The sequence below is a fragment of the Durio zibethinus genome, chromosome 19, assembly GCF_047325235.1.
Source record: "Durio zibethinus cultivar Kanyao isolate XHJ-2024 chromosome 19, ASM4732523v1, whole genome shotgun sequence".
In the NCBI taxonomy this organism is placed as follows: Eukaryota; Viridiplantae; Streptophyta; class Magnoliopsida; order Malvales; family Malvaceae; genus Durio; species Durio zibethinus.
The window spans coordinates 24,592,949-24,619,190 of record NC_143180.1 but is presented as its reverse complement, the minus strand read 5'-3'; the positions used below and the strand labels follow the sequence as shown (position 1 = coordinate 24,619,190).

The 26,242-nt window shown below is 29.7% G+C and overlaps 3 protein-coding genes and 2 pseudogenes across 4 annotated transcripts; 4 read left to right on the top strand and 1 right to left on the bottom strand.

Moving 5' to 3' along the window:
* LOC111309688 (protein DETOXIFICATION 53 pseudogene) lies at positions 1-1,404 on the top strand (annotated as a pseudogene).
* A 3,357-nt stretch (positions 1,405-4,761) lies between these two features.
* LOC111310035 (Reticulon family protein) lies at positions 4,762-8,003 on the top strand. 2 transcript variants are annotated; one of them, XM_022909122.2, is made up of 6 exons: positions 4,804-5,083; positions 5,794-5,974; positions 6,064-6,205; positions 6,936-7,005; positions 7,399-7,585; positions 7,671-8,003. In XM_022909122.2, the coding sequence occupies exons 1-5, from the start codon at positions 4,945-4,947 to the stop codon at positions 7,563-7,565; spliced, it is 699 nt and encodes a 232-aa protein (XP_022764857.1). In that variant the 5' UTR covers positions 4,804-4,944; the 3' UTR covers positions 7,566-7,585; positions 7,671-8,003. The 2 variants fall into 2 exon arrangements, with proteins under 2 accessions (XP_022764856.1, XP_022764857.1); XM_022909121.2 differs by having other exon boundaries at positions 4,762-5,083; positions 7,399-8,003.
* Positions 8,004-8,532: 529 nt separating this feature from the next.
* On the bottom strand, positions 8,533-11,082 carry LOC111310034 (uncharacterized). Its single transcript, XM_022909120.2, has 7 exons — positions 10,694-11,082; positions 10,268-10,316; positions 10,070-10,172; positions 9,887-9,982; positions 9,722-9,796; positions 9,151-9,220; positions 8,533-8,849 (listed from the first exon to the last, which is right to left on the bottom strand). Exons 1-7 carry the CDS (start codon positions 11,030-11,032, stop codon positions 8,775-8,777), a joined length of 807 nt encoding a protein of 268 aa, XP_022764855.1. The 5' UTR covers positions 11,033-11,082; the 3' UTR covers positions 8,533-8,774.
* A 4,597-nt stretch (positions 11,083-15,679) lies between these two features.
* On the top strand, positions 15,680-17,677 carry LOC111309686 (cytochrome P450 86B1 pseudogene; annotated as a pseudogene).
* A 2,541-nt stretch (positions 17,678-20,218) lies between these two features.
* Positions 20,219-24,299, top strand: LOC111309685 (putative methyltransferase TCM_000331). The gene is made up of 7 exons (XM_022908687.2): positions 20,219-20,272; positions 20,388-20,467; positions 20,569-20,617; positions 22,644-22,805; positions 22,912-23,319; positions 23,454-23,711; positions 23,804-24,299. Exons 1-7 carry the CDS (start codon positions 20,219-20,221, stop codon positions 24,167-24,169), a joined length of 1,377 nt encoding a protein of 458 aa, XP_022764422.2. The 3' UTR covers positions 24,170-24,299.
* The last annotated feature ends 1,943 nt before the right edge of the window (positions 24,300-26,242 follow it).

Genomic DNA, 26,242 nt, shown 5'->3' with positions numbered 1-26,242 from the left:
ATGTACATTTCACAGGTGAAGGAGGAGCTAACATCATTGGGGAAAATTACATTCCCGTTAGTAATTTCTGGTCTAATTTTCTTCTCCAAGTCCTTAATCTCCATGTTCTTTTTGGGACATCTTGGAAACATTGAGTTAGCAGGAGGCTCACTGGCAATGGGATTTGCAAACATCACAGGCTACTCCGTAATGAAGGGCCTGGCTATGGGGATGGAACCTATATGTTGCCAAGCTTTTGGAGCCAAAAAATGTACAGTTCTGAGCCAAACTTTTAAGCAGACCTTCTGCCTCCTATTTCTTGGAGCCATACCAATCACACTATTATGGCTGAATATGGAGCCCATCCTTCTGTCAATTGGTCAGGATAAGACCATAACATCAGTGGCAAAGATATTTCTCACGTACTCTATTCCTGAATTGCTTGCCCAAGCTCTCCTCAATCCTTTAAGAATTTTCTTAAGAGCCCAAAGTCTAAACCTACCCTTCACTCTCTCTGCTACTTTTGCAATGATTCTCCACCTTCCAATCAACTACTTCCTGGTAATATATTTGGATTTGGGGGTTAGAGGAGTTGCTCTTGCCACCGCTTGCAACACATTAAACATAAATTTAGCTTTGCTAGTATATCTCTACTTTACACAAACAGCAATAAAACCTTGGGTAGGTCAAGTGGTAACCAAATGCTATCTAGATTGGCTCCCACTGATGTCACTCATGGCTCCAAGTGTGTTATCTGTATGTTTAGAGTGGTGGTGGTATGAGATAATGGTCCTACTTTGTGGCTTAACTAATAATCCAGAGACAAGTATCGCGGCAGTGGGAATTCTCATACAAATAACAGGACTTTTATACGTTTTCCCTCATTCTCTAAGCTCAACTTTGTCAATGCGTGTTGGGCAAGAGTTGGGGGCCGAATCTCCTGCACAGGCACGACAAACAGCCATTATAGGACTTATTATAGCAATGGTATGTGGACTTCTAGCTTTCACTTTCACAATTGCAGTAAAGGATGTGTGGGGAAAGTTATATACATGCGAGCCTCAGGTCATTGCATTGACATCAGTCGTCCTACCTGTATTAGGATTTTGTGAGCTTGGAAACTATACTCAGACAGCAGCATGTGGAATCCTAGTCGGTTCTGCTAGGCCTAACGTGGGTGCTTGTATAAATTTTTGTTCGTTCTACCTTGTTGGTTTGCCTGTTGCTGCTTATGCAGCTTTTGAATTAAACAAGGGTGTTCTTGGGTTGTGGTTTGGGCTTGCTGCAGCACAAGCTACATGTATGTGTATGATGATTTGCACTGTAGTTTTCACTGATTGGAAGCACCAAGCTAAGAGGGCCATGGAGCTGACTCAAGCCACAGAAGACCACAAAAATGATTTGGAAGCCAATCTTCTAACTTGATTCTAGTTTTCTTTTAATTCACAACCACAACCCTTTGTACCATGGGATGATCCAGCAATGGTTAATTTGGAAAACAAGAATAATGAGAGTTTATTTCTTTTGTGAACCAATTTCATAGGAAAGTTCATTTACAAATAAAAAGAATCTCACATTTGCAGTCCTCTGTATATTAGAAATTCTAAATTAATTTAACTAAATTTTCTTAATTATTACAATTCAAATAAATTTTTATAAATTTGATAATTCGTGTATTCATATAATATAAAATATAACAATTTATGTATTCATATTATATTTCACATGAAAATTGCATATTATAATTAATGTCAATACAAAAATACAAAATATATTTTTTAATTTTATTAAACTTATATATAACTCTTATTAAAAATTTTAAACTTGTCATTTTAATATTTTTTTATCTTATTTGTATATATCATCGTATTATATTTTAAATTTTTATATTTAAAAACTTTGTAATAATTAATATGTCATTTCAAATAATAAGTTCTTAAATTTCAAACAAAGCAAATTATGAATTTTCAAAAACAAATTCTACAAAAATTTTACGAAATTTAAAGCTTTAAAAAGATGCTAGTAATTCTTTCAAAAAAATGCTAGCAATAGTTTTTGTCATAATATATAGATCCATAAATCTATAGTTAGATTTAACATATGAAGTTGATACCAATTTTTTTTAAGGTATGATTGACTATCTAATTAATTTATCATTTTAAAGAACTCTTAAGCTTGACTAAGAGTCCATAAAGAATAGATTCTAATATTCTGAACAGAATTAAGTTTTGGAGTTCGATTATGCGTGGAAAAGGTTATAACACTCCTTCAACACCCATCCTAAGGATGGTACCATTATATTTTAAATTTATCTTAAGGTTTTGATTCTAATGATTTTAATTTTAACATTAAAATATTGGAAATAATTTTTAAAATTTTTCATTAATCTGAAAGAATTCTTAAAATTACTTCTTCACCTTAAGAGTATTCAATAATTTAATTTGTTTTCTTGAAGAGATTCCATCGTTAGAAAAATGTTTAATCATTTTTATTTATTAAAAATATTTTTTAATTCATCCACCATTTGAGCCAAAATCAGAAATATTTTCTCCCTTAGAAATTTTTTAGATAATCAACTATTTGTGGTTATTAAGAATTTTATCCTCAAAATTTATTCTTATTTCACAAGTTTTATTTCTAAATTTTTCACCAATTAGGCCAATTCAAAAATTTTTTCTTTTTTTTTTTTCTAAATTTTTTACTATTTAGATCTATTTAGAAATTTTTTTTGTTGTTTTTTAGGAAAGAAAATAATATGACAACTATTTTTTTAAAGTTTCATTTAAATTCTTCCACTATTTGAGATAAATTTAAATAAAATTTCTCACTTAGATATTTATTAAAAATTTACTATTTAAAATTTCTACAAATCCAGACCTTGGATAATTATAAAATATTTTCAATCAAAATTTTTTATTTGAAAAAAAATACAATTACTTTTGCTAGAATTGCATCTAAATTATTCCATAATTTGAGACAAATTTAGATAAATTCTTTACTTAGAGATTTCTTAAAAAATTTACCATTTGAAATTTCTAAGAATTTCATCTTTGGATAATTAATATTTAATTCTAAAATTTTTATTAATTTTTCTATTATTTATTTATTTATTATTTGAAAATAAATATTAATTATTATTATTGAAATTTTCTTTAAACTAGTCCACAATTTGGGATAAATTTAAAAAAAAAAATTCACTTAAAAATTTTGTACAAATTTATCATTTAAAATTTCTAAATATTCCATTATAAGATAATTATTATTTATTTTCAAAATTTTATTTTATTAAGTTTTACATTTTTTATTTTTTTTAAATTTAATCATGCAAAAATACTATAAAAATAAATAAATAAATAAAATCAAATAGGGAAACGGCTCGACTTAGTGGTTAGATGGCTCAGCTCGACTGCAAGAAAAAAAGCTGGAACGACTTACAAAGTTATTCGGCTCTGCTTGGCTTAAGACAAAGGGTGAAACGGGTCAAGAAGCGGGCCAATGCTTTGAGTCGGGTTAACCCAAATAGAAACACGCAGATCCTAAGACGATTTAAATGTCAAAATGACGTCGTTTAGAATTTGTTATAAATAGGCCAAAATTTTCTTTTTTCTCAGATTTCTCTTTTCCTTTGCTCTTTTCTTCCTTTTCTCTCTCTATCTTTAGATCCCCATGAACACAAGTTAAATCTTTACTGGATTCTAGGATTTTTCATCGAAATTTGAAAATTTCGTCGAAAAGTCTTTGAAAAAATCAAACGACATAAAAAAATTTTACCGAAATCTAAAAATTTTTCAAAAATTTTTTAGACAAAATTATACTTTTTGACTTAAAAAATCTCCCACAATTTTTTGATTACCTTTTGACTTTCCTTACATGATTTCTTTTATGCTTTTTTGACCTATGTTTCTGTATTTCTTTTTGATTCATTTATTGTGTGTTTTTGTTTCTCTGTGATCTATGATTTTCTTCTATTTCTTTTGAGGCTTGATTAAGTTTGTATTTATAGAGAAAATCAAAAGAGTTTTTGATTGACCATAACTTATCATGTGATAAAATTTTTGTATTATCCTAGATCATAATATTTATTCTTTACAGATTGAAATCATGTGTAATTCTACAAACACCAATCCACGAAAAAAAAACTCTTTTTTTTTGTTTTTATCATTATCTTAACACCCAATTTAATTAAAAAAATAAAAAAATAAACCAAATGAAAAAAATCCAAAAATCAAAGATGAACAAATAAATAAATGAATGAATAAACTAAAAAAAAAAAAACCAAAAAAATATAATAATAATAATAAATAAATAAATAAATAAACAAACAAATAAATGGATAAATAAATAAATAAATAAACATAAAACTAAATAATGGGTAACATTGTGGACTCCATTAAGACCCAATTGGCTCATATCCGAATCATATAAAATGTTTACAGTTTTATCAAAACAAATAAAAAATATTAAAAAATTATGAAAAATTATTTAATGTATTAATAGTAAAATTTTTTAATTTTACAAGCAGTATTAAGATCATAATTCATGTCGATTTTTTTTAAATTAATTTTTTTATTTTTTCAATATATATTAAAAAATTGTGTTATTATTTTAATTTTGTTTAGAATTAAAAAATTTTTCTGTATCAAATAATTTTTTGAAAACTGTTTTGAAAAATATTTGGTGACGTCACTCTTGTAGTCGCATGTATAATTTTTTTTTTTACTTTTAAAAAATTAATTAAATGAGATAAAGCTGAAAACAAAGCAAAGAACTTTTTTTCTCCCCAAACAAAATAAGTTGAAAAGAACGGTCTTTTTTAATCCCCTTTGTTGTTCAAATCTGACACGGATCTGGGACGCTGCAATTTGGCTTCGAAGAGAGAAAATCTTTGTGCAAGATTCGAAATTTGGGAGCTTTTCATTTCTGGGTTGAAGTTAAAAACTGAAAAAAAGGCGTTGATTGCAATAAATGGAGAATCCGAGTAACGCTGATGGGGAAGAGACAAGAAATCAGACAATACCTTCCACTTCTTCAACGACATCCTCCGATAGCTACCGTTTGTTTGGTCGTCAAGGTCCCCTTCACCAGTCTTTGGGTGGTGGTAAAGGTAAAAACTTAAAAAAAAAAAAAAAAAACACATATTTTGTTTTAATTTCCATTTTTTTCTCTCTTGTTTGGTCTTATTTTTCGATGAAATCATCTTGGGGTACTTCGATATTTGATGAAAATTGAAATATTGCTTGGCAAATGAATTTGGTTAGTGCTCTTTGGAAATTGAGATTGAAAAGTGAATTTTATGAATAAAGTAATTAATTATAGCAGTTACTCATTTGTGTAAAGCCAAATAAGAGATAATGAGATTGAGAAGTGAATTTTATGAACAAGAAGCCAGTACTTATAGCAGTTACTCATTTGTGAATAGGCAAAATGATGCAACTCTTACTATCTGAGATACACTGTTTTGTTTTAAGTTTTCTACTATTGTAGAAGAGACTAAATAGATCTGAAACCTTTGCTTGAGTTTTCTATTCTTGGAAGCTAACTTTCCTTTTGACTTGTGCTTATTCAGTATTTATCTTCAACCTTTGTTTATTTCTGTTCGTATGGGTGAAAGTTTGTGGTTTTTAACAGTTCTTCGCCAACAATTTTTTTTATTATAATTATTAATTAGTGTGATTTTGGGGTTTTTTGTTGCGTAGTATGATATCATTTCTGTAAGTCTACCTTATCTCTCTAGCTCATTATCTTGTCACACTTATAATACTAGTGCATTTTTTTTGTACGATAAATTAACTAATTTGCTTCTCATGTTCCCAGCGGCTGATATACTCTTGTGGAAGCGGTGGCGTGTTTCTTTTGGTGTCATTCTTGTTGCTACTGTTGCTTGGCTTATATTTGAGCGGTCTGGATTACCATTCTTATCTATTTGTTCAGATGTCTTGCTGATATTAATTGTATTGTTGTTTGTCCGTGCCAACTATGCTGCTTATAGAAATGGGTATGAGTAAGATTGCCTCTATATCTGTTGATTTCTTTTTTCATACTGAAGCTTTTTTGGAGAATAATGTCTATTTATTATTTAAGCAGACAACTACAAACATTACCAGAGCTTGAATTGTCAGAGGAAATGGTTAATAATGCTGCAGCATCATTTCGTGTTAAAATCAATAATTTGCTTCTTATGGCTCATGATATAACTCTTGGCAAAGATTTTCGACTTTTTTTTAAGGTCAGTTTAGATCAGTTATATTTCAACTAAGTGTTATGTGCTGCAATATATACACATACAAAGGGAAAAAGACTCAATGTTGAAATATAATTGTATGTATGGAGCATTGTGGTATTGTTGGTGGAATTATAATCAAGTTAATATGTGAATATTTTTTTTTACTATTATTAGTAAAGGTAGTCATTAATATCAAGGTGTGTTTAGGTGGGGTTATAGGAAATAAGAGTAGTGGTTCTGCTCACTGTGTTTACCTTCCAATTAAAACAGCCCCCAACTCCACCCCCTGGGGGGCCAAAATCTCACAAATTGGAGGATTTTGGAGTTGAGTATTTTCCCAATTTAGCAAGTAAATCATTAAGCATATGTATATTCTCCCTTCAACTCTATCGTCTTCTCCTAAACATGATTGATTGACAGAACTTGCCAATAACTGTGACTTCATACTTAAACCTGGTTTGCTCTGAAACAAATGATACTGCTTCACAAACTGTTCTTCTGGCAAGCACTCTTCTGTTCATTCTAACCTTTTGTCTTTATTGCCAAGATGGTGTGTTTAATAGTATGCATCAAGTCTCTATTTTCTTCATGCCATATGGAACTTCATGATGTTTATTTAGGGTCTTGGGTTCTACCGTACTTTTGGAATCTCACTAAACCTGTTCCAATTTACTAGCTTTTCCACTGGCTGGTGTGCTTGATAAAGTTTTCTCACTTTCAGTTCATTTGGCAGGTTGTGATTTGTCTGTGGCTCTTGTCTGCCATTGGTAGCTATTGTTCTTTCTTCACACTTGCCTATATTGGTAAGCAACTGCATCTGTCAACTGAATGCACATTCATCTTCCTTTTGATTCATGGATATTATTAGTTCTTTTGTTTTTTTTTGTGACTGATATAACATTAAATGTTACTAATTTGAGCTTAGTTGTTTAATCACAACCTCTTTTGGTTTATTTCTGGTAAACAGCCATGCATTTTGGTCTTTGAAAAATTCAAAAACCTAATATCGAGCTCTTGTCACAAACTTTCTAGCTTGCTTGACCTCATGGGGCCTTTTGTATATTTGTGCTTGTTTTTGCAAATCATTTGCAAAATGGGAGGCATTTTATCAATGAACTTTCTCTCATTATATGTGTAAGGAATCTTAAATTATGTGCTTTTTTAAATATAATGTATTTGTTATTTCCTGATGGCAGGAACTGTCTTATCTGTTACTCTTCCTGCCTTCTACGGCAAATATGAAGAGCATGTGGATAAATACTGTGGAATGATCCACCGAAAATTTTCCCAGCACTATAAGATAGTGGATGAGAGTGTGATTAACAGAATCCCCCGGAGTTTGTCCAAAGATAAAGACGTCTAAGTCTCACAATTTACATAAAGGTTATGATTGAACATGCTTTACTCTTGGAGTTTCATTGACTGATATAAAGTCGTTGATATTTTGCTTCACCTTAAATGAAAGCAGATTCGTGTAATCTGTTATGTTATCTGCATGTTTCACCATCGATCGAGTTGCAACATCAGCTAAATACTTCTTCCACGTTAGAGTTGAAAGAAAAGGAAGGTTCAGTTATTTGTACATATCTTCTATTCCAAGATTCCACAGTACTCATTTCTTGTTGCTGATTCTTGAATAGCCATTATGGTCTGTGTGGAGCTTCTACGTTTGCTGGGAATGTAGAATTATTTAATGGTAGGGGAGTTGTGCTAATGTGTAATGGCCATCGCACATCGGTTGATTTTTGGATCTATTTTTACTAAATAATTTTGAAGAATATAGCTCTGGTTGCTTGTTTTATTAATGTCTTTCAGTTGGTTTTGGCTGCACCACAGTTGTCATAATCATTTGGAAATCCTGAAATCTCTTATGACTTGTAAAACCGTTGTCCGAGGTTGGTTGGATGGTTTGCCTTCCCTACTAAACTCTCCTCTTGTTGCTTAATGTGTGTTCCTCCAGAAATTCTGCTGCAACCTCATGCTAATTTATTGAGCTAATGAGTAAGCATTATGAATAGAGGGATTCATTTACACCAGTGTAAGTATTACACCTTTTTTTAGCATTTTTCTGAACAATTTTTACCATTACATGTTTCTGTTCACAGCTTCCCAATCCAAAAACAGGGAGAGAAAAGAGACAGCAGCAAGAGCAAGGGAATTGAGGGCAACTACTCCACAAGCTTAAAACATACTAGATCCTGACCAAAAACACTTTGAAGGTGTTATAAAAGATTTTAAAAAGAATCATATCCAAGTTCAGGCATAAACTTAAACTGTGATTCATATTTAGTCTTAGACTGTGTTGATCCTAAAGCAAAGAGCTCAGGAACTATAAAATAAGGGGAATTATATTTTCATAACAACCATTAATTCCACAAAACCAGCATTAACAATTATTCTGTCTAAAGTGAAGCATAAATGCCTCCAATTCATCCAAAAGTTCAGGACTCTTGCAAATCAAACGAAAGTAATTCTGTCATAGTTGCTTCCAAGTCCATAGAGATATATACATCTAAACTTAGCACTCTCATGGATCAAGGTAGGACAACATTATTCTAGTTGCTGTCATGCACTAAGCCTGGAGCAACTCCTTTGCCTTTTTCAACCAAATATTGTAGATTTCATACTCGAACAGAGCAAAGTGCACCTGCAAACAGCAACCAAGTGAGTTTCCATCAGAAGTACATATATTGTTTGGACCATATAGAATTATGTATCATGCAATCAGAAGTTCATTTATTACTTAAATGTGAGAAAAGAATATAGGATTTATCCATAAAGACACAAAACACTATAGGAAACTCTTCTTTTAGTCGTGTGTGTACGCGTGGACAAAACAAGTAAACTAATGTAAAACAGGATGTAAGAAGTGAAGTAAAGGGAATCAATCAACGTTTAAAAGAAATCTGGGATATGCAATATCAAAGCAGAATAAAAGCAGAAGTTACCTCTTTAATATCATCTGCAAATTCTTTGACAGTAGATATAGCAACTGTGGCTGCTTCCTCAAAAGGATATCTAGAAAATTTTCACAAAGGAAAAAAGAAACTAAATATGAACCGATCAAACATTTCAAACAAACAACTAAGCTAGCAAACAAAAACTCCACAATCACTTCAAGATAGAATTTGACAGAAGAGAATGCTCTTCCATGAAAAAGTTACTAAAAGATTAAAATATTTCCACTATGAAATATTTCTACTATGCCCCCTCAAAGTCCAGTCCAGAAAGTTACACAAATTACCTAACAATCCAACAGCACCAATTGAACACCTGTTCTTAACCAATTTGTCGTCAACACATAAAGCAAAAACAGTTACAGTTTAGCAAGTTGCCAGAGAATCAAGTTCTGATTTAGCTTTCAAAAGATTTTTGCAATGACATCAGTAAGACTTAGATTTTTATCCTGGATCATTTAAATTGCACAGTTTACTATGCTTTCCAGATCAAAGGGGGATAAAATGAAAGGGGAAAATGGGAAAACAAGAATGTCTGTCGTGGTTCCTTATCGTTACTTACCCATATACACCGCAAGATATGGAAGGAAATGCAATGTATTTAATGTTGTTCTCTTTAGCCACAGTCAAGCTATTCCTGTAACCAATTTCAAAAGAGAGGAGGTCTTATTGAGAATGATAAAAACAACTACTAATATCAATGGTTACAAGGAACATCATAGCATACTTGTATGCACTACTCAGGGAGGCTTTAGGGTCCTTGTCAGAATCATAAATTGGTCCAACTGTGTGAATCACATGAGATGCAGGCAGTTTAAATCCTCTGCATAATTTCAACATGTTAGTATGCTAATCATGCACAACTTTGGGTGAAACACCAGTAAACACTATGCAATTAGGAAAAACTTACGGGGTAATCCTTGCTTCTCCAGTGGGACAGCGAACACCAGGTCGAACTTCTGGGACCTTAGAGCATGCTTCTCGAAGTTCCGGGCCAGCAGCCCTATGTATGGCTAGAAAAATGCATCAATGGTCATTACGAGTTCATTCTTCTATGACATTAGTATGGTTAAAAATGAGGAAAAGAAAATTTTCTTAGCAAGAAGACCTCCATCTGCACCACCACCTCCAAGCATTCTTGGATTTGCTGGATTGACCTGCAAAATGATTATCATCACTAGTATCACTGTTCTCAATTCTATCGTTCAAAGATCAACAAATCCATCAAGGAAAAATAACCATCATTATCAGATAGAATAAGAAAATATTTAGGATTGATAAAAATCCCTCCACTTTGGAATATCCAATTCAACATTGGTTCCATTTCACCAAAACATTAATCATCCTACTTGAAAAGAAATTTCTGTTCCCTATTCCCTAATCCCACAAACAAATATAGTACAAGTACAATAATATTATCAAGCAATAAATCATCAACAAATACCATATGGACAAAAGGGAAAAAAAAAAAAGACCCAAAAACATTATTACAAAAAGAACTAAAGATCAAAGAGAAGGGAAGAGAAACACTGACAATAGCATCGGAGGAGCCATCAACAAACCACTTAGTGATGTCACCTTCCTTGATTATAAGATTACTAGTTTCAGACAACTTGAAATGACCATCTTCTCCTCCAGTTGCAGATGCCATGTTTGAAAACCCAACAACCCCAGAAGCTGACGAAGAAGTTAAAGAGAGTTTGAAGATATTTACGAAAGTACAATGATTTCTGCTGAAGGTTTTGTAAGTGGGTTTTAGGTACGAGGAAACACTAACGATCCTAGTATTGGAGCAAATCGAAGCAGTTGTTAATGTGGGGAAAAGTTGAAATCCTACTCTGCCCCTCCTGTAGAGAATGGCACTGCTAATCATTTGTTTTTATCTATTTCTTTGGCTGATGATTTTAAACGAAGGAATTTTGGTTTTCTTTTCTATGGATTGAAAATTCATAGTGGTTTGCGATTTTTTTTCGTCTACATCGGTTAGACATGATATTTTTATGGCCTAGAATATTAAAATTGGTGTATTTTTATTTTATTTTATAAAAAAATTATGTATTATAATTTATATTAATAAAAAAATAATTTTTTTTAATTTTATTAAATTTATATAAAATTATTATTACGAGTTTAAATTATATTATTTTTATATTATATTTGTATCGTATTATTATATTATATTTTAAATTATTAGATTTAATTTAAGTTTGATTTTATATTTTACATTTTACTATTTATTTTTTAATTTAATTTAATTTTTTTACTTTTAATTTTTTAATAAAAAATAAAAACAAATAATGTTTCTTAAGAAGTGTGTATAAAATTTTTATGCTCAAATAGAAGAAGAGAAATTAATTTGAAGAAAATTTAATTTTTTGGCATGCTAAAGAAAAACAGAAGTTTAAAGGAAGGAGGAGTGCATGGATTTGCAGTTTTATTTTATTTATTGATTTAATTGAAAATAAAATTTTAATATTTTTAAAAAATTCAATTATATATAGACACATGAAACCAAAATAGAAAACCTTTTTGAACAATTTTTTTTCTCTCTCTTATACATTTGATACGTCTAATCGATATAACTATTCGTATATTTATATATATATAATATTTAAAATTTTATATTTATGTTATATTTTATATGAAAATTATATGTTATAATTTATGAAAATATAAAAATATAAAAAATATTTTTTTTATTTCATTAAATTAATATATAATTATTAATAAAATTTTAAATCGTATAATTTTATTTTATTTTTTATATTAAATTTATATCATATTATTATATAATAATCTAAATTATGCAGTTAACTCAATCTACAGCCTGATGATGATCATTTTTTTAAGATTCCTGCTATAAAAAATGGAATTGGACAAATCTAAAGCCTGATGATGATATTGGACTGACCATAGATATCTATACTTGCCTATAGGGGATTGGAAGGATCGTGTGATAAATTGAAGTGATTGAGTTGACGGGAGTTTCAAAACTTCAGGTCGATCCCATGTCAATTTGGCGTAACACGTAAGCTTGGATCTAACTGATCAAATTACTCTTACAACTCTTTGAAAAAGAAAAATATTGTACTACCATTACTTTTAACTTATTTGATGAACAGTGTTCTATTGAAATTATGGAAACCTTCCTTTTCCTTCTTTGGTGCTAACCAGAGGGTAATCTTTTGCTTCTTTCACTTCAAATAAGCTAAAAAAGAAGACTGAAATGTAGAGAGGTACAAAATTTAGCAGATCTAGATATTAGCCAAACTTCCATTAAAGTTGAAATGAAAAGAAAAGAAAAGATGAATTAAGAAGTGGGTGGGAAAGCAATGAGTGAATTAATAATGGCCTGTTAATCCTAACATGGTTCCATCTAACAACAGCTTCATTATCTCTCTCTCCCTTAATCTGTGTTATATTTCCTTGCAAGGGAATTTCATCAAATTGTCTTCAAAAACTTTGTAATGCCCTCTGCAATATACTTTAGCAGTGGAAACTACCATTTTTTGGATGATAAATGCTCTATTATAATGGATTTTTTTTTTCTCTCCAATCATGGATTGCATTATAAAAAAAACCTCTTTCACGTACTTTATTCCTTCTACATACTCTTACCACATCATCCACGAGAAGCTAAGGTAGAAAATTGATAAAGGAAGGGTCAAACAATAATTTAAAGAGAAAGAGAAAATCAAAGTAGTAATTAGATGTGACTGATTATTGTATAACAAGAGAGGTAAAAATTTTTTTTTTTGGGGGTTATCTCTGTCACCACATCCATACATGACTTCAAAACAAACAATTATCTATTCAGCTAATTAGATTATCATTCATGAGGTATATATGTCATGCCTCGAACCGAAGTATAACAGACGCCGCACATTTGCAAGATGTGATTTTATAAATATGCAAAGCCAAAAACATATTAAAACTTCTAAATATGAATGAGACAAACAAGATAAAAAACAAAAAGTTCATAGCATTTAATATTTTTATATCATAAAAATGAAATACTAAAAAAATTAATAAATCTCGAAATATTTAATTAAGGTCATAAACAATTAATTATAAAAGTTTGTACATCTAAGCATATAAGAGAATCCTAAAAGTCTTGTAATAGCAATTAAAGTTTTGGAAAATCATTCCTTGAGATTCTCATAAGTATAATCAAAATCCAAACCTATAAAAAAAATTAAAAAAAAGAATGAATCAAATCACTCAGTAAGCAATTGACATTCCTTCAGTTGGATTAAACATGCCACAAAATATTTAGGTTAAAATAGTAACTAAATTACTTGAAATTATTTTAGATAATTTTGTATTCAAACATATTTCCATAAATTATATATCAAAAATCAAAATATTAGATTTCAAAACAAAATAAAACATCATAAAATTATAAAATTTATTAATCTCTCGTAATATATTACGATCATACTTAACTTCTGTGATATAGGTCAGAATCAGAAATTTTCTTTTAGTGCAATAGAACAAAGGTATGCCTGAAGCAATTAGGTAATTGCACTGAATAATCATAATTAACCTGTTAGTGCAATGAGATAGAACAAAAATCATATAAACCCATTTAGTACAATAGAATAAAAATATATCACTAATGGTATAGTGAATAAAAATCACTATTCTTAACTGGTGGCACAGTTTGAAATTTGTATCAATATCACTAAATACATATTAACATTGCCAACAATTAGCTCACATTGGTAGGATTAGAACATAGTCATACTAATAGATAAAAGCCAAAATATATTTTCAAATTATCCAATATATACAAATTCAATATATATAAATTTTCTCATAACATAATTCATATAAAGTAAAATTCTATAAACATTTTAAAGCAAAATTTCATATTCAAACAAACGATGGATATAGAGATATTTATTACAAAATCATATTCGAAAATCAAAATAATATCAAACCATATTCCAAACTCATAACAAAGAAATCATATATATATTTTGCATACTCAACTCAATTTACAAAATCAATAGACAAAACAATATATATTATATATTTTAACTCTAAATATATTGAGGTTGATTGTTAAGGACATAAAAATCGAAAGGATATCAAGTCACTTATCTAATGCGCTAAGCCAAAATTTAAGTAGTAAATCACTCAATTCTTTTAGTATTCTAATAATTCAAGAAATATTTAAAAATCAAAATTTATCCCAATTACATAGATTTAATAAAACAAACCTTCATCGGTTTATCTTAAGTAAATTGGGTTGTATGGTAATTTTTTTGACATCTTGAAACTATTTGAAAGTATTTTTTTAGCATATAAAACTAATTTTTTTTTAATATAGCAAAATGCTTAAAATTAAGTATAAAAATGAAATTAATAATTAAAACATAAAAATTAGTAGTAATATAAATTTTTACAAATATTTAATTTTAACATTTAATAATATTTTTTTTAAATCTGAATATAATTTAATAGTCATTTAACAATATTAATAATATGAAATTAATAAAATAAAAATATATTAAAATAAGTAAAAATTTATTAAAAATAATATAACTAAAACTTATGTAATTAATAATTAAGTAAATCATAATATTAAATGGAAGCAATTTTTTTCAAAACATAATTATATAATATAATTAAAATCGTAGGCTAATTTTGTGGGTATTACAATATAACTCTTAGCACTCCTTATCCTCTCTTTAATTTGACTCCTCCATTGTTTCTTCTTTCTCTTCCTTGAAAACTTGACTGTTGGAGCTCGTCTCGAAATATTATTTCCAACAGCCTCTAAATTTTTCTCTCTATGGCAGGTCTCTGACACGCCAACTTCCAGCAAACTCCATTATCTTTGTACCACAAATTATATCAACAACTCCATATGCTATATATATCTTTTATGTACCCCACTCTTTCATTTTCTTTGTCATCTCATTAATCAAAACCATTTCATCCCAAGTTTGGCCAGAGTTATCAACATCATAAAACTATGGCTGCCACCAGAATTTGCGCAAAATAATGTTTACTGATTTCTATTTTTATAATGCAGAAAAGCCCTGTATCTTTTTCCTACTTTGCTTTAAATCCTCTTAATTGACTCACCAAAGTTTCGGTGAAGCCGGCGCCGGCCTCCTGCAATGCCTTTAATGATTCTTTAAAGCGAATTCTCATGGATGAACTTGGTTAAGAAAATGATTTTGTGCTATATATGACCATTTCTTTTATCAGACCTCCAATGCTAGTAGCAGCTAGTTAATTAGTTTATTCATTGGATTCTTGTATTTTTATCTCATACAGTGAAAATGAAATTATAATTTTTTTCTTTCGTACTTAACAAAACCATAAACACAAATCATAGTTTTCCAGGTGTAATATGGTGAGTAGAGGAAGAGCAACTTATTGCAAACTTATGCTACACTGAGCTTGGCATTCTACTATTTTCTCATTCATATATATATATATATATATATATATCGTATTCCCTCTGATATACACCACATTCCTACATTAAAGAACTGTATATGGTTGAGATTGAATGATCTGTAGAAACATCTCATCTGCATATTAAACTGTAAGCCTGCTAAACGAATAGTACTAAGCAGTAGTATCCATACCATAAAATATGCAGTTGAGAAGGAATAATTAATGTGTTAGAGACAGCACACTATCATTTTCTACTTCTTTTGCAGTATGTTATTCTCATCCACTGTCCTAAGAGGAAACTCAGACAACTCTATTTAGCAACATGCGTGAGGTTTATTGCTTTCATTTATTTTTTTGTCTTAAATTTGTGAATACTTACCTAAATCCTACCTCTTCAAAGTCAATTTTTTATTGGTACTGCCATTAATTAATCCACCACCCTCTCAACTGAGTCCTTTTTCTTTTCTCTTTTTATGAAATTGGTTTAATCCATCTTCTGTGAGGCTGTGCCAGTTAACTAAAACATAAGAGAACAGCAATGACAGAAATGTTTGTTTTCTCTGTAATTGAGTGGGTGAACTCTCATCTGACCTTTTGGGATGTGGCAATTGCATTGTTGGGGCTATTCATTTTCAGTTGTATAGATGAGAGTCTCACAAATAAGGGTGGTCCGATGCTGTGGCCAGTGCTTGGAATCATACCATCACTCTTCCTTCACATGAATGACACGTATAATTGGACCACCAAAGTTTTGATAAAAGCTGGGGGAACATTCCACTACAGGGGAATGTGGATGGGAGGATCATATGGAATCATCACAATCGATCCTGCCAACATTGAATATATCCTTAAAACAAATTTTAAGAACTTCCCTAAAGGGAATTACTACAGAGAGAGATTTTCTGACCTACTCGGAGATGGCATTTTTAACTCTGATGATGAATCATGGAAGGAGCAGAGACAAATTGCAAAGATGATGATGCATTCGAGTCGTTTTGTAGAGCACTCCTTTCGAACCATGCAAGAAATAGTGCATCAGAAGCTGTTGAAGTTATTGGAAAAGCTGGCAACATCAGGGCACTGTTTTGATCTCCAAGAAATGCTTCTTCAACTTACATTCGATAACATTTGCACTGCTGCTCTTGGCATTGATCCTGGGTGCTTGGCCCTTGATTTACCAGAAGTTCCCTTTGCAAAAGCGTTCGAGGAATCCACGGAGCTCACCCTGTTAAGATTCCTAATACCGCCTTTTGTATGGAAAACCCTGAAGCTCTTCAGACTTGGAAATGAGAAACGGCTCAAGGAAGCCATAGAAGTTGTACATGATTTTGCAGATAAGACAGTGAGAGATCGCAGGAACAAATTAGAGAAGCTTGGAAACTTACATGATCAATCTGATCTCTTGTCGAGGCTTATGGATGGCAATAAACAAGGCAAAAATAAACATTTTCCAGGTAAGTTCTTAAGAGATTTCTGCGTAAGTTTCATCTTAGCAGGACGAGACACAACTTCTGTTGCATTAGCTTGGTTTTTTTGGCTAGTACACAAAAATCCTGACGTGGAAAGCAAAATCCTGGATGAAATCTATGCAATTTTAAGCCATCGTGAGTGTACAACAGAAGATGACGTAATTTTCACTGTAGATGAATTAAAAAAGATGGTGTATCTCCAAGCAGCATTATCTGAATCCCTAAGGCTCTACCCATCTGTGCCAATTGAAATGAAACAGGTTCTAGAAGACGATGTGTTTCCTGATGGTACGGTGGTTAAAAAGGGTGCTCGAATCTTCCACTGCATTTACTCAATGGCTCGCATTGACTCCCTGTGGGGTAAAGACTGCTTGGAGTTCAAGCCAGAGAGGTGGATTGAAGATGGGAAGTTGGTAAGCGTAAATCAATTCAAATATGCTGTGTTTAATGCCGGTCCAAGGCTGTGCCTGGGAAAGAAATTTGCTTACACGCAGATGAAAATGGTGGCAGCTTCAGTCCTGTTAAGGTATTCGATTAAGGTAGTTGAAGGTCACAGTGTTGTACCAAAGCTAACAACCACACTCTACATGAAATATGGTTTGACGGTGAGTCTGAAGCCCAGGCTGGAATAAAAATCTTCAAGTGACAAAATATATAAAGGAGAATAATTAACATGTACGTAAAGGAGGAATGCATCGGTTGATCTGTTGTGTTCACTCTACCACGTATTTGTTTTACCTTTATGGTCAGTGGAAGGTTAGCTATAAGCCATTGTTAGTCTGATGAACTGTTTTAGCCTTGAAACTCCTCAAGAAATTTTATGTTTATGGAATAAAATTAAATTATACCGTGTGTCTTGTACAAAAGTGTTGTTTTTTATGCATAATTTTTTTCGCCAAATATGGCAGTGATATTGACACGAAGGTTGTTTATACCATTCAACACAGTAAGAAAGAAAAAAAGAAAGAAAGAAAGAAAGAGCAGAGCCCCCCATCCAGCTCCAATGACGGAGACAGATTCTACAGTTAGATAAAAGACGTCCTCCCTCCTGAAGGATTGGAAGTCGATGCAACTATTTGGAAGCCTTCGGCCTCGGGCATTTTTCCTTTAAAAACTGCTTGGAAAATTTGTGCAGTTTCTTAGGATATGTATTACCTTCCATCCTCTGGAATGGAGAACCCACCAATGCATCTGCAGCAAGAAGTTCTTTGATTCACATCGGTGAAAATGAAAGATTCCAGCTTCTCGTTCTTAATGAGTGCAACCAGTCTCAGGGCTAGTGAAGGTTGCAGAAGACATTCCGGCAACAAGAACAAGGTGAATTTCGCTTGCACTTCAAACATATACATCAGATTATGAGTCTGCTTCCAGCTAAATGAGGCAGGATAGGATTGTGTAACGACCCGCTAAACAAAAGAGGTTTTGGCCACTAGTCTGAATTTACCGATCGATTAGAGTGAGAATAACTGTTATTCAATCAACCTGGTGCGGTGATCAAGTATTCAATGCTTTTGATCTAATCGTTTGATTGGGTTCATCGTTTTAGCTAACACAAAACTAAGAAAGGGAAGGAAAAGGCTGACTACTCTGAAGCAGCCCGCGAACCGGGCGAAATTGAGAGTTGATAGCACTCTATCAAAGCCTATGGGCAACCCCAACCCAGGGAAACGACAGGAAAAACATCGGATCGAATCAAATTTAAATAAGTATATAAATTATTAATATTAAATATGAGTTTGATTCAAACTTGATTTTACTTAATTCATAAACACTTTTAATTGAGGCACTCGGATTATTTGAAACGGTACTCTTATGAGTGTTTTTTTATTTTTTTTGAAGATTTGCATTTTGAATTTTAGATAAAAAAATTTAATCTTCAAGCATGAAGGTATTCTTTTCGCTAACACAAGTAATACAAATGTTTAAATAAACAAATTATGGTAAACATGCAGCTTAAAACAAAACTCCGATCCTAAGACATAGCAAAGTCATTAACTCTTATATATATATTGAAATTGAATAGTTGCATAATTAGAATAAAAATATGCTCTCTGTTCATAGATGAATAACCTCAAGCAATTAGAATAATGATACTACACGTGAAAGCTCCCAATATTTTAAAAGTAAAAGTAAACCTAACAATTTAAAATATGATATGATAATATGATACGAATATAATATGAATAAATGATATAAAAGTGATATTGATTAAAATTTTAATAATAACTATATATTATTTAAACAAAAAAAATATTTCATGTTTTCTTGTTGACAAAAACTGTGATACGTAATTTTCATATAAAAAAATATAAATACATAAATTTTAATATTTTATATGATATAAATATACTAATCATCATGTTTATTTAAAAATATATATTTATTTACATTTTATTTATCTAAATAGCTCATGTAACTAATACTTCATCTTAGTCTTGTCTTCTCTATTAAGAATTTTTAAAGGAAAAGGATTGGGTAAATATATAAAATTTAAACTAAAATATAGATTCCAAAACCTAATTATTTTATCACAACATCTGTTTCTGTTATAATCCAAGAAACTTCTTATCTATAACATATAACATAACATCTATTATATCTATATCTATTATATCAGTGCATTGATAAGAAGATAAAATGCATGAATGTGAATTACATTTTCTATCTTACAATTCATTCCACTAACTATATATGAAAATAAGATCTCGAAAGATTAATTTATTATATAAACAATAATATGATTAATGTGAATAAAAAATAAAAATATTCATAACTTACATTGTTTACTAATATATAAATATTATAAATTATTTTAGGGTATGTTGTTATTAGCATATAATAAGATAAGATATGTAAGACAAATAATTTTAAAATAAAAATCATTCAAATAACAAAAGCATAAACTCGATAAAATAATTTATACTTTTAAAAATAAAATTAGAACGCTCACTATGTAATATAAAAATTTAATCATAATAAATTAAATATTAGATTTAATTCTTTCAAATTTTACTCTATTTATAATATTTTATAAGTCAATTAATTTTTATTATTTTATATTAAATATAATTATAAATACGTTAAATAGTGATAAAAATTAATAGAGAATGTTTTTTTTTTTTACATATTTTTGCATTATTTCAGGGATGCAATTGCAGTAAACTCAATCTTCTATGGTGTGCAGAGGTTCTAATGACAAAGACCACACCATTAAGGGAAAAGTAGAGGTAATTGAAGATGGAGATGCGATGGAAGAATGAATACAGCACTGAACTGCATTTGGTGATTCAAATATGCTGGTTCATTATCCAATTCTTGTTCATTCATCGTATGTTTGATTAGGATTACAACGTTGTAGTAATTTTGTTTACTTGCATTACAAAATTATTGAAAATTACAGCATGCGAAGGATATTGGTTTTGGTTCTTAGGTTATGAAATTATTATTTAGACTTTTGGAGGTAAAAATGGCACCTTGGTTTTATTCTTGTCTTTCAGCTTCAATTTCCCCCATTGTTATTCAGCAAACTGCAAACCCCAGAGCCTAAAGTTTTAGTTACCATTTGGATTTGGGTGAGTTATACTGATCTCACCTTTCCCTCACAACCACTTCCACACAAGATTTGATGATGTAAAATACGATAAGATAATATAATATAAATACAATACAAAAATAAAATATAAAAATAATATAATTTAAAATTTTAGTAATAATTATATGAGTTTAATAAAATTAAAAAAAAAATTTTATATTTTCGTATCAAACATGAATTATAACACATGATTTTAATATAAAACACAATATAAATATACAAATTTTAATATTTTATAGAATATGACGTGAATATATAAATTGTAAGATATATTCAACACTACTTCTTTGCCTTTGGCTAAACCTAACAATTTAAAATATGATATAAAAATGATACGAATAAAGAATTTGAAAATAACACGACTTAAAAATTTTAGAAAAATCATATATAAATTTACTAAAATTAAATAAATTATATTTTATATTTTTATATCGATACAAATTGTGATACATAATTTTTATATAAAATATGATATAAATATAATATTTTATACGACATAATAACACAAATTATTAGGTCTATCTTAGACACAAAACCATCTGTCCCCACCGCCTACAGGTAAAATAAATAAAGCAGACATGAATCTTCCACTTTTCTGCTAATTTTACATTAATAGCATGAATTTTATTAATACACTAGTTACCTAAACATGGCTTCCACCTGAACCAACACTATATATTTTTATTTATATTTATATTTATATTACTTATACTTTATGAATGAAAATATCAAATATTTTATAATGAGGGCAACTGTTGTTGAAAAGAACACAAAATCAGCTATCTGTAGCAAATCTAATATTGAAATTTGTATTGAGATCCTGAGCATATATAATATTATATCACATGATTAAATGTTACTTACCTGCTCTCTCTCACCTAGCTCTTTTTAAGATTTATTTATGAAATGTTAAGCACCTAACCTTGAAGGATTAAAGAAGGGTCACCAATAATTTTTTATTGTAATTTTATATATTAATCTATTTGGACGTTAGTTCACAATCATATTATTTATTTGTCTACTTTATCATATCTTTGGTGCGCACCCATTTTAATTAATTAATTAATTAATTTTTATTTTAAAAAGGAACAAGTCCTACAACAAATGAGAGAGAAGAAGTTGAAGTCGAACCTCAATCTTAATATCTTTATTAAGATTTTTTTAATCATTAAATCAAAAAATTAAAGATAATTATTTATTTATAATTTAGGAAAATGTTATAACTTAATCCCATCAGCATTTAATTACTTATGTGTACGAACAAAGTTAATTGCCTGCCCATTTAACATGTGCTTATATGCTTTTATAAAAAAAAAAAAAAAGTTACTTATAAGCATTAGTTAAGAATAGTTAAAATTTTAAAATATATTACAAAATTTAAAATATTATATAACTAAAATTTTTTATACTTAATGTATTGTTTTCGTTAAAGTAAAAAAAGTACTCTCTCTATCACATTTTTTTAATTTATTTTTCTTTTTTGAGATATTTCAAAATTATATCTTATTTTCTTTTTCGAATATCTAAAATTCTTATTTTTATATTTTAAAATGATTTTTAAAATTTTATGATTTTTATTGACATTAAAAATCATAAAATTTTAATTTTATAAAAAATTAAATTTCATTATTAAATATATTAAAATCAAAATTTTTTTTTAATTCTATAAAAATTAATGCATGATAAATATTTTAGAACGGAAGAAATAATATATTAGTCATAAAATTTTATCTTTTAATCTTATCTTGACCAGTGTGCCAGGCATAAATTAATTTATATTTTTCTTGCTGTCATAAATTGCTGTGATTTCTTTTCTTTCACAAACAAAATCTGCACGCATTTCTAGACGTCTAGATACGAAAGGTGGGTACGCAAACCGATCTCAATCCTAACTGGATTCCAACCTCGAAAGTGTGATGGAATCCAAGGGCTAAAAGCCCATTATCCTTTCAATATTTAGTTAGGAAGCGAAGGATCCAATAGATTATAGCTGAGATATATGTCAGAGTCAGGCTCTCAGTCTTCAGGTATATGAGCTTGAGCAGGCTTCAGCAAGTAAATCAGCACAGCAAGTTTTGAAAAAGGAAAACATGTTTCCAGCAAATTACGTTCATTGCATGAATCCAGGATATAAGGAAATTAGTTATGCCAACAATTCTCTTCTACAAGTCTCTTTCTCTCTTTGACATATTTTACATTTACTATTATTTTATTTAAATTATCTGTCATCATAAACTTGAATATTGACTAGATTTTCTTGTGTTAATCTTTAAGAAAACAATAATATCAAAAGTGTTGCCCACCCTAGACGATACCATCAAAGATGTGTTCAGCAAAAATTTCCCAATAAGCACGTTTGAGATAGCAGACTTGGGTTGCTCTTCAGGTCCTAACACCTTCCTCATAATATCTCAAGTCATTGACTCCATCCATGGGATATGCCAACAAGCACAATTAAAGTTTCCTGAAGCTAGAGTGTTCCTCAACGATCTTCCAGGAAATGATTTCAATGCAATATTCCGATCAGTCCCTACTTTCTACGAAGGACTTCAAAAACAGAAAGGAGACATGCTTGAGCCTTGTTTCATAGTGGGAGTGCCAGGTTCTTTCTATGGCAGACTTGTTCCAAGCCGAAGCCTTCATTTTATACATTCTTCTAATAGTCTTCATTGGTTGTCACAGGTCAGCATTATGTACCCAATTGTCCATTGTCAATCAATTACATATTTTTACAGATTTTCATTTGCTATAGTTTGTTTTAATTATTATAGTAACCTGTTTTGTCTCTTTGAATTTGAATTTGAGTAAATGGTTAGGTTCCACCGGAAGTTAAGAATATCAACAAGGGAAACATATGCATAGCGGAATCAAGTCCTGCCAATGTAGTTAAAGCCTATGCAGAGCAATTCCAAAAAGATTTCTTAAAGTTTCTAAGCTCACGCTCCCAAGAACTTATAGCTGGAGGGCGAATGGTGCTTACCTTCTTGTGTAGAAACAACCCAAATCCCTGTACTGAAGCTGAAGATTGTTGTTTTGCATTGCTAGGAAAAACTCTTGTTGACTTGGTTGCACAGGTAATTTTCATCTCCCATTCAACTCATTAACCCAAACCCATTTACCAAATCAAAATTTTATACAATGCATGTGTCTATATATTTGGTTGTAGGGGCTTGTAAAAGAGGCTGGTGTTGATTCTTTTAACCTTCCATTGTACAAACCTCACAAAGAAGAAGTATGTGAGATTGTTCAAAAGGAGGGATCGTTTGGTATTGACAAACTGAAAGTTTTTGAAGTGGATTGGGATCCTAGAGACGATGTTCATTACAAAGACAGCGAGTTGGGCAAGTGCCAAAGTGGGCAATACTTTTCGAATACAATTAGAGCAGCTGTGGAACAAATGATTTCTTTCCATTTTGGAGACGCTATAATTGACAGGTTATTCACGAGGTTTGCAACACGTGTTGCCGAGCATCTAGGTGATCCAAACAAGGGCAAGACGGTTAACATTCTCATTTCATTCACCAAGAAGTAGTGAGCTTAAATATTATTATTATTATTATTATTATTAGAATAAAAAAATATTAATTCCTTCTCCTAAAGAATCTACCTAAAAGGAGAGGTATTTCGATGCAATAAAGTTACATAATGTTTATTTTTCAATGATAAAGGATATTTCTAAAGGTTTGTCTTGGTATCGTGTTCATATTATAATTTTAAATAATTTCGTTCGTATAATACATATAGTTGGGTCGATTTAATAACTTTATATGAATTAATTATTTTTTGATCTTTCTACTCTTTTTTTTATCATTATTATTATTATTACTATTATTATTATTATTGTTGTTGTTGTATTAGAAGGACATAACCTTAGTATAAGCAAAGAGAAGGGAAAGACTCGAAACTAAAATTTTAATGTCCCTTCAAATGCTTTTGACCACTAAACCAAAGATTTGGGGACATTTTTATTGTTATTATTATGTGCCTTCAGTCACAAATTAAAGATTAAGATGCAAGAAGCTTGGCATGTTAGATTAAGTAAAGGTTAAGCAACCAAATCTTATAGTTTTCTTGAAGATTCAAGCACAACACATGGGATTTTATGTTGTTTTAATTCTTATGGTTCATAATTAAACTACAAATTAATCGGTTTAACCTTACTAATTAATACTTAAAAATTTTAAGAAACTATGATACCTAAAAACTAATTAATATAGTATTGATATAATTTTAATATTTGATCATTTTAACTTTAACAATTGATATAAGTGTGTAAGCCAATTACAAAGGTCGAACAATATATATTATTAAAAAAATATCAATTATCATTTATAAAAATATACTAAATTAATAAGAAAAAAATTTTTGTTTAAAAAAAATTTATCATTTATTTATTCATTTTAATTTTTAAATAAAATAATATAATTATAGTTCTAGTTTTTTTGGATTATAAATTTTAGTTTTTTAAGTTTGGATCATTGCAATTTCAGGTCATCTCAGTTTTGGACTTTTTTGAATTTAGATTACCTCGAGTTCGAGTTTTTTTTTTTTTATTTCAAATATTTTAAGTTTGGATTTTATAAAATTAATATTATTAAAAATTTATAAAATTAATAAATTATTAAAAATTATTAAATTATTTTTAAATAAAATAATAATTTGGTTAATAAATAATTAAAAAATAATAATAGATCAAATAATATTTTTATTATATTAAATTAACAAAATTATTTTATTTTTAAATAAAAATTAAAATGGACTTTGTTAATCCCATAATTCGCACCCACAATGTCTTTTTGTCCCTTTGCATCATTACATCAAATTCTTAGTCATTGGTCTTCTCTTCCATGCCTAGGCCAAGGCTTATTGCATTAGCATCTCTGCTTAAACTTTTGATTCACTGTTAAAAATGCATTTTTGAATTGTAACTTAATTAGAAGTAGAAATTTACGTGGATCAACTTAAACACTACCTAAAAAGTTATGTAGTTCCTGCTAATAAGCATATGAAGTATACATGAAAACTTGTTAAATCTTTGAATGAATGGATTTAAACATGCTCCTAAAACTTTTGGCTTAAAAATTTTGATAATTTGTTGCTTGCTAATGGGTTTTCTATAAATTAATGAGGATGCATTTACAGTAAATTAGTTGTTATTGTGATTATTTGTTTGTATGTTGATGATATATAAATTTGTTAATATAAAATGCGATACAATGCATAATACGAATATAAAATAAAAAAGTGATATAGTTTAAATTTTAGTAATAATTATATACAGATTTAAAAAAATTTTAAAAATATGTTTTATATTTTCGTATCGATACAAATTATAATACCTAATTTTTATATAAAACATAATATAAATATGTAAATTTTAATATTTTATACGATATAAATACAAGAATCATTACATTTATTGATATGCTTATTTTTGGCACTAAGCTAACTCATGTTTGGTTTTTATATATGCTTATGCAGGGTTAAACGCACTTATAGCAACTTAAATATCAAACCTACCGCTGGAAAAAAGGTTGAGATATATGCGCTTGTGAAGGAAATATCAGATTGTGTGAAACTCCTCTGGTTTTTCTTGTGTTTTGCT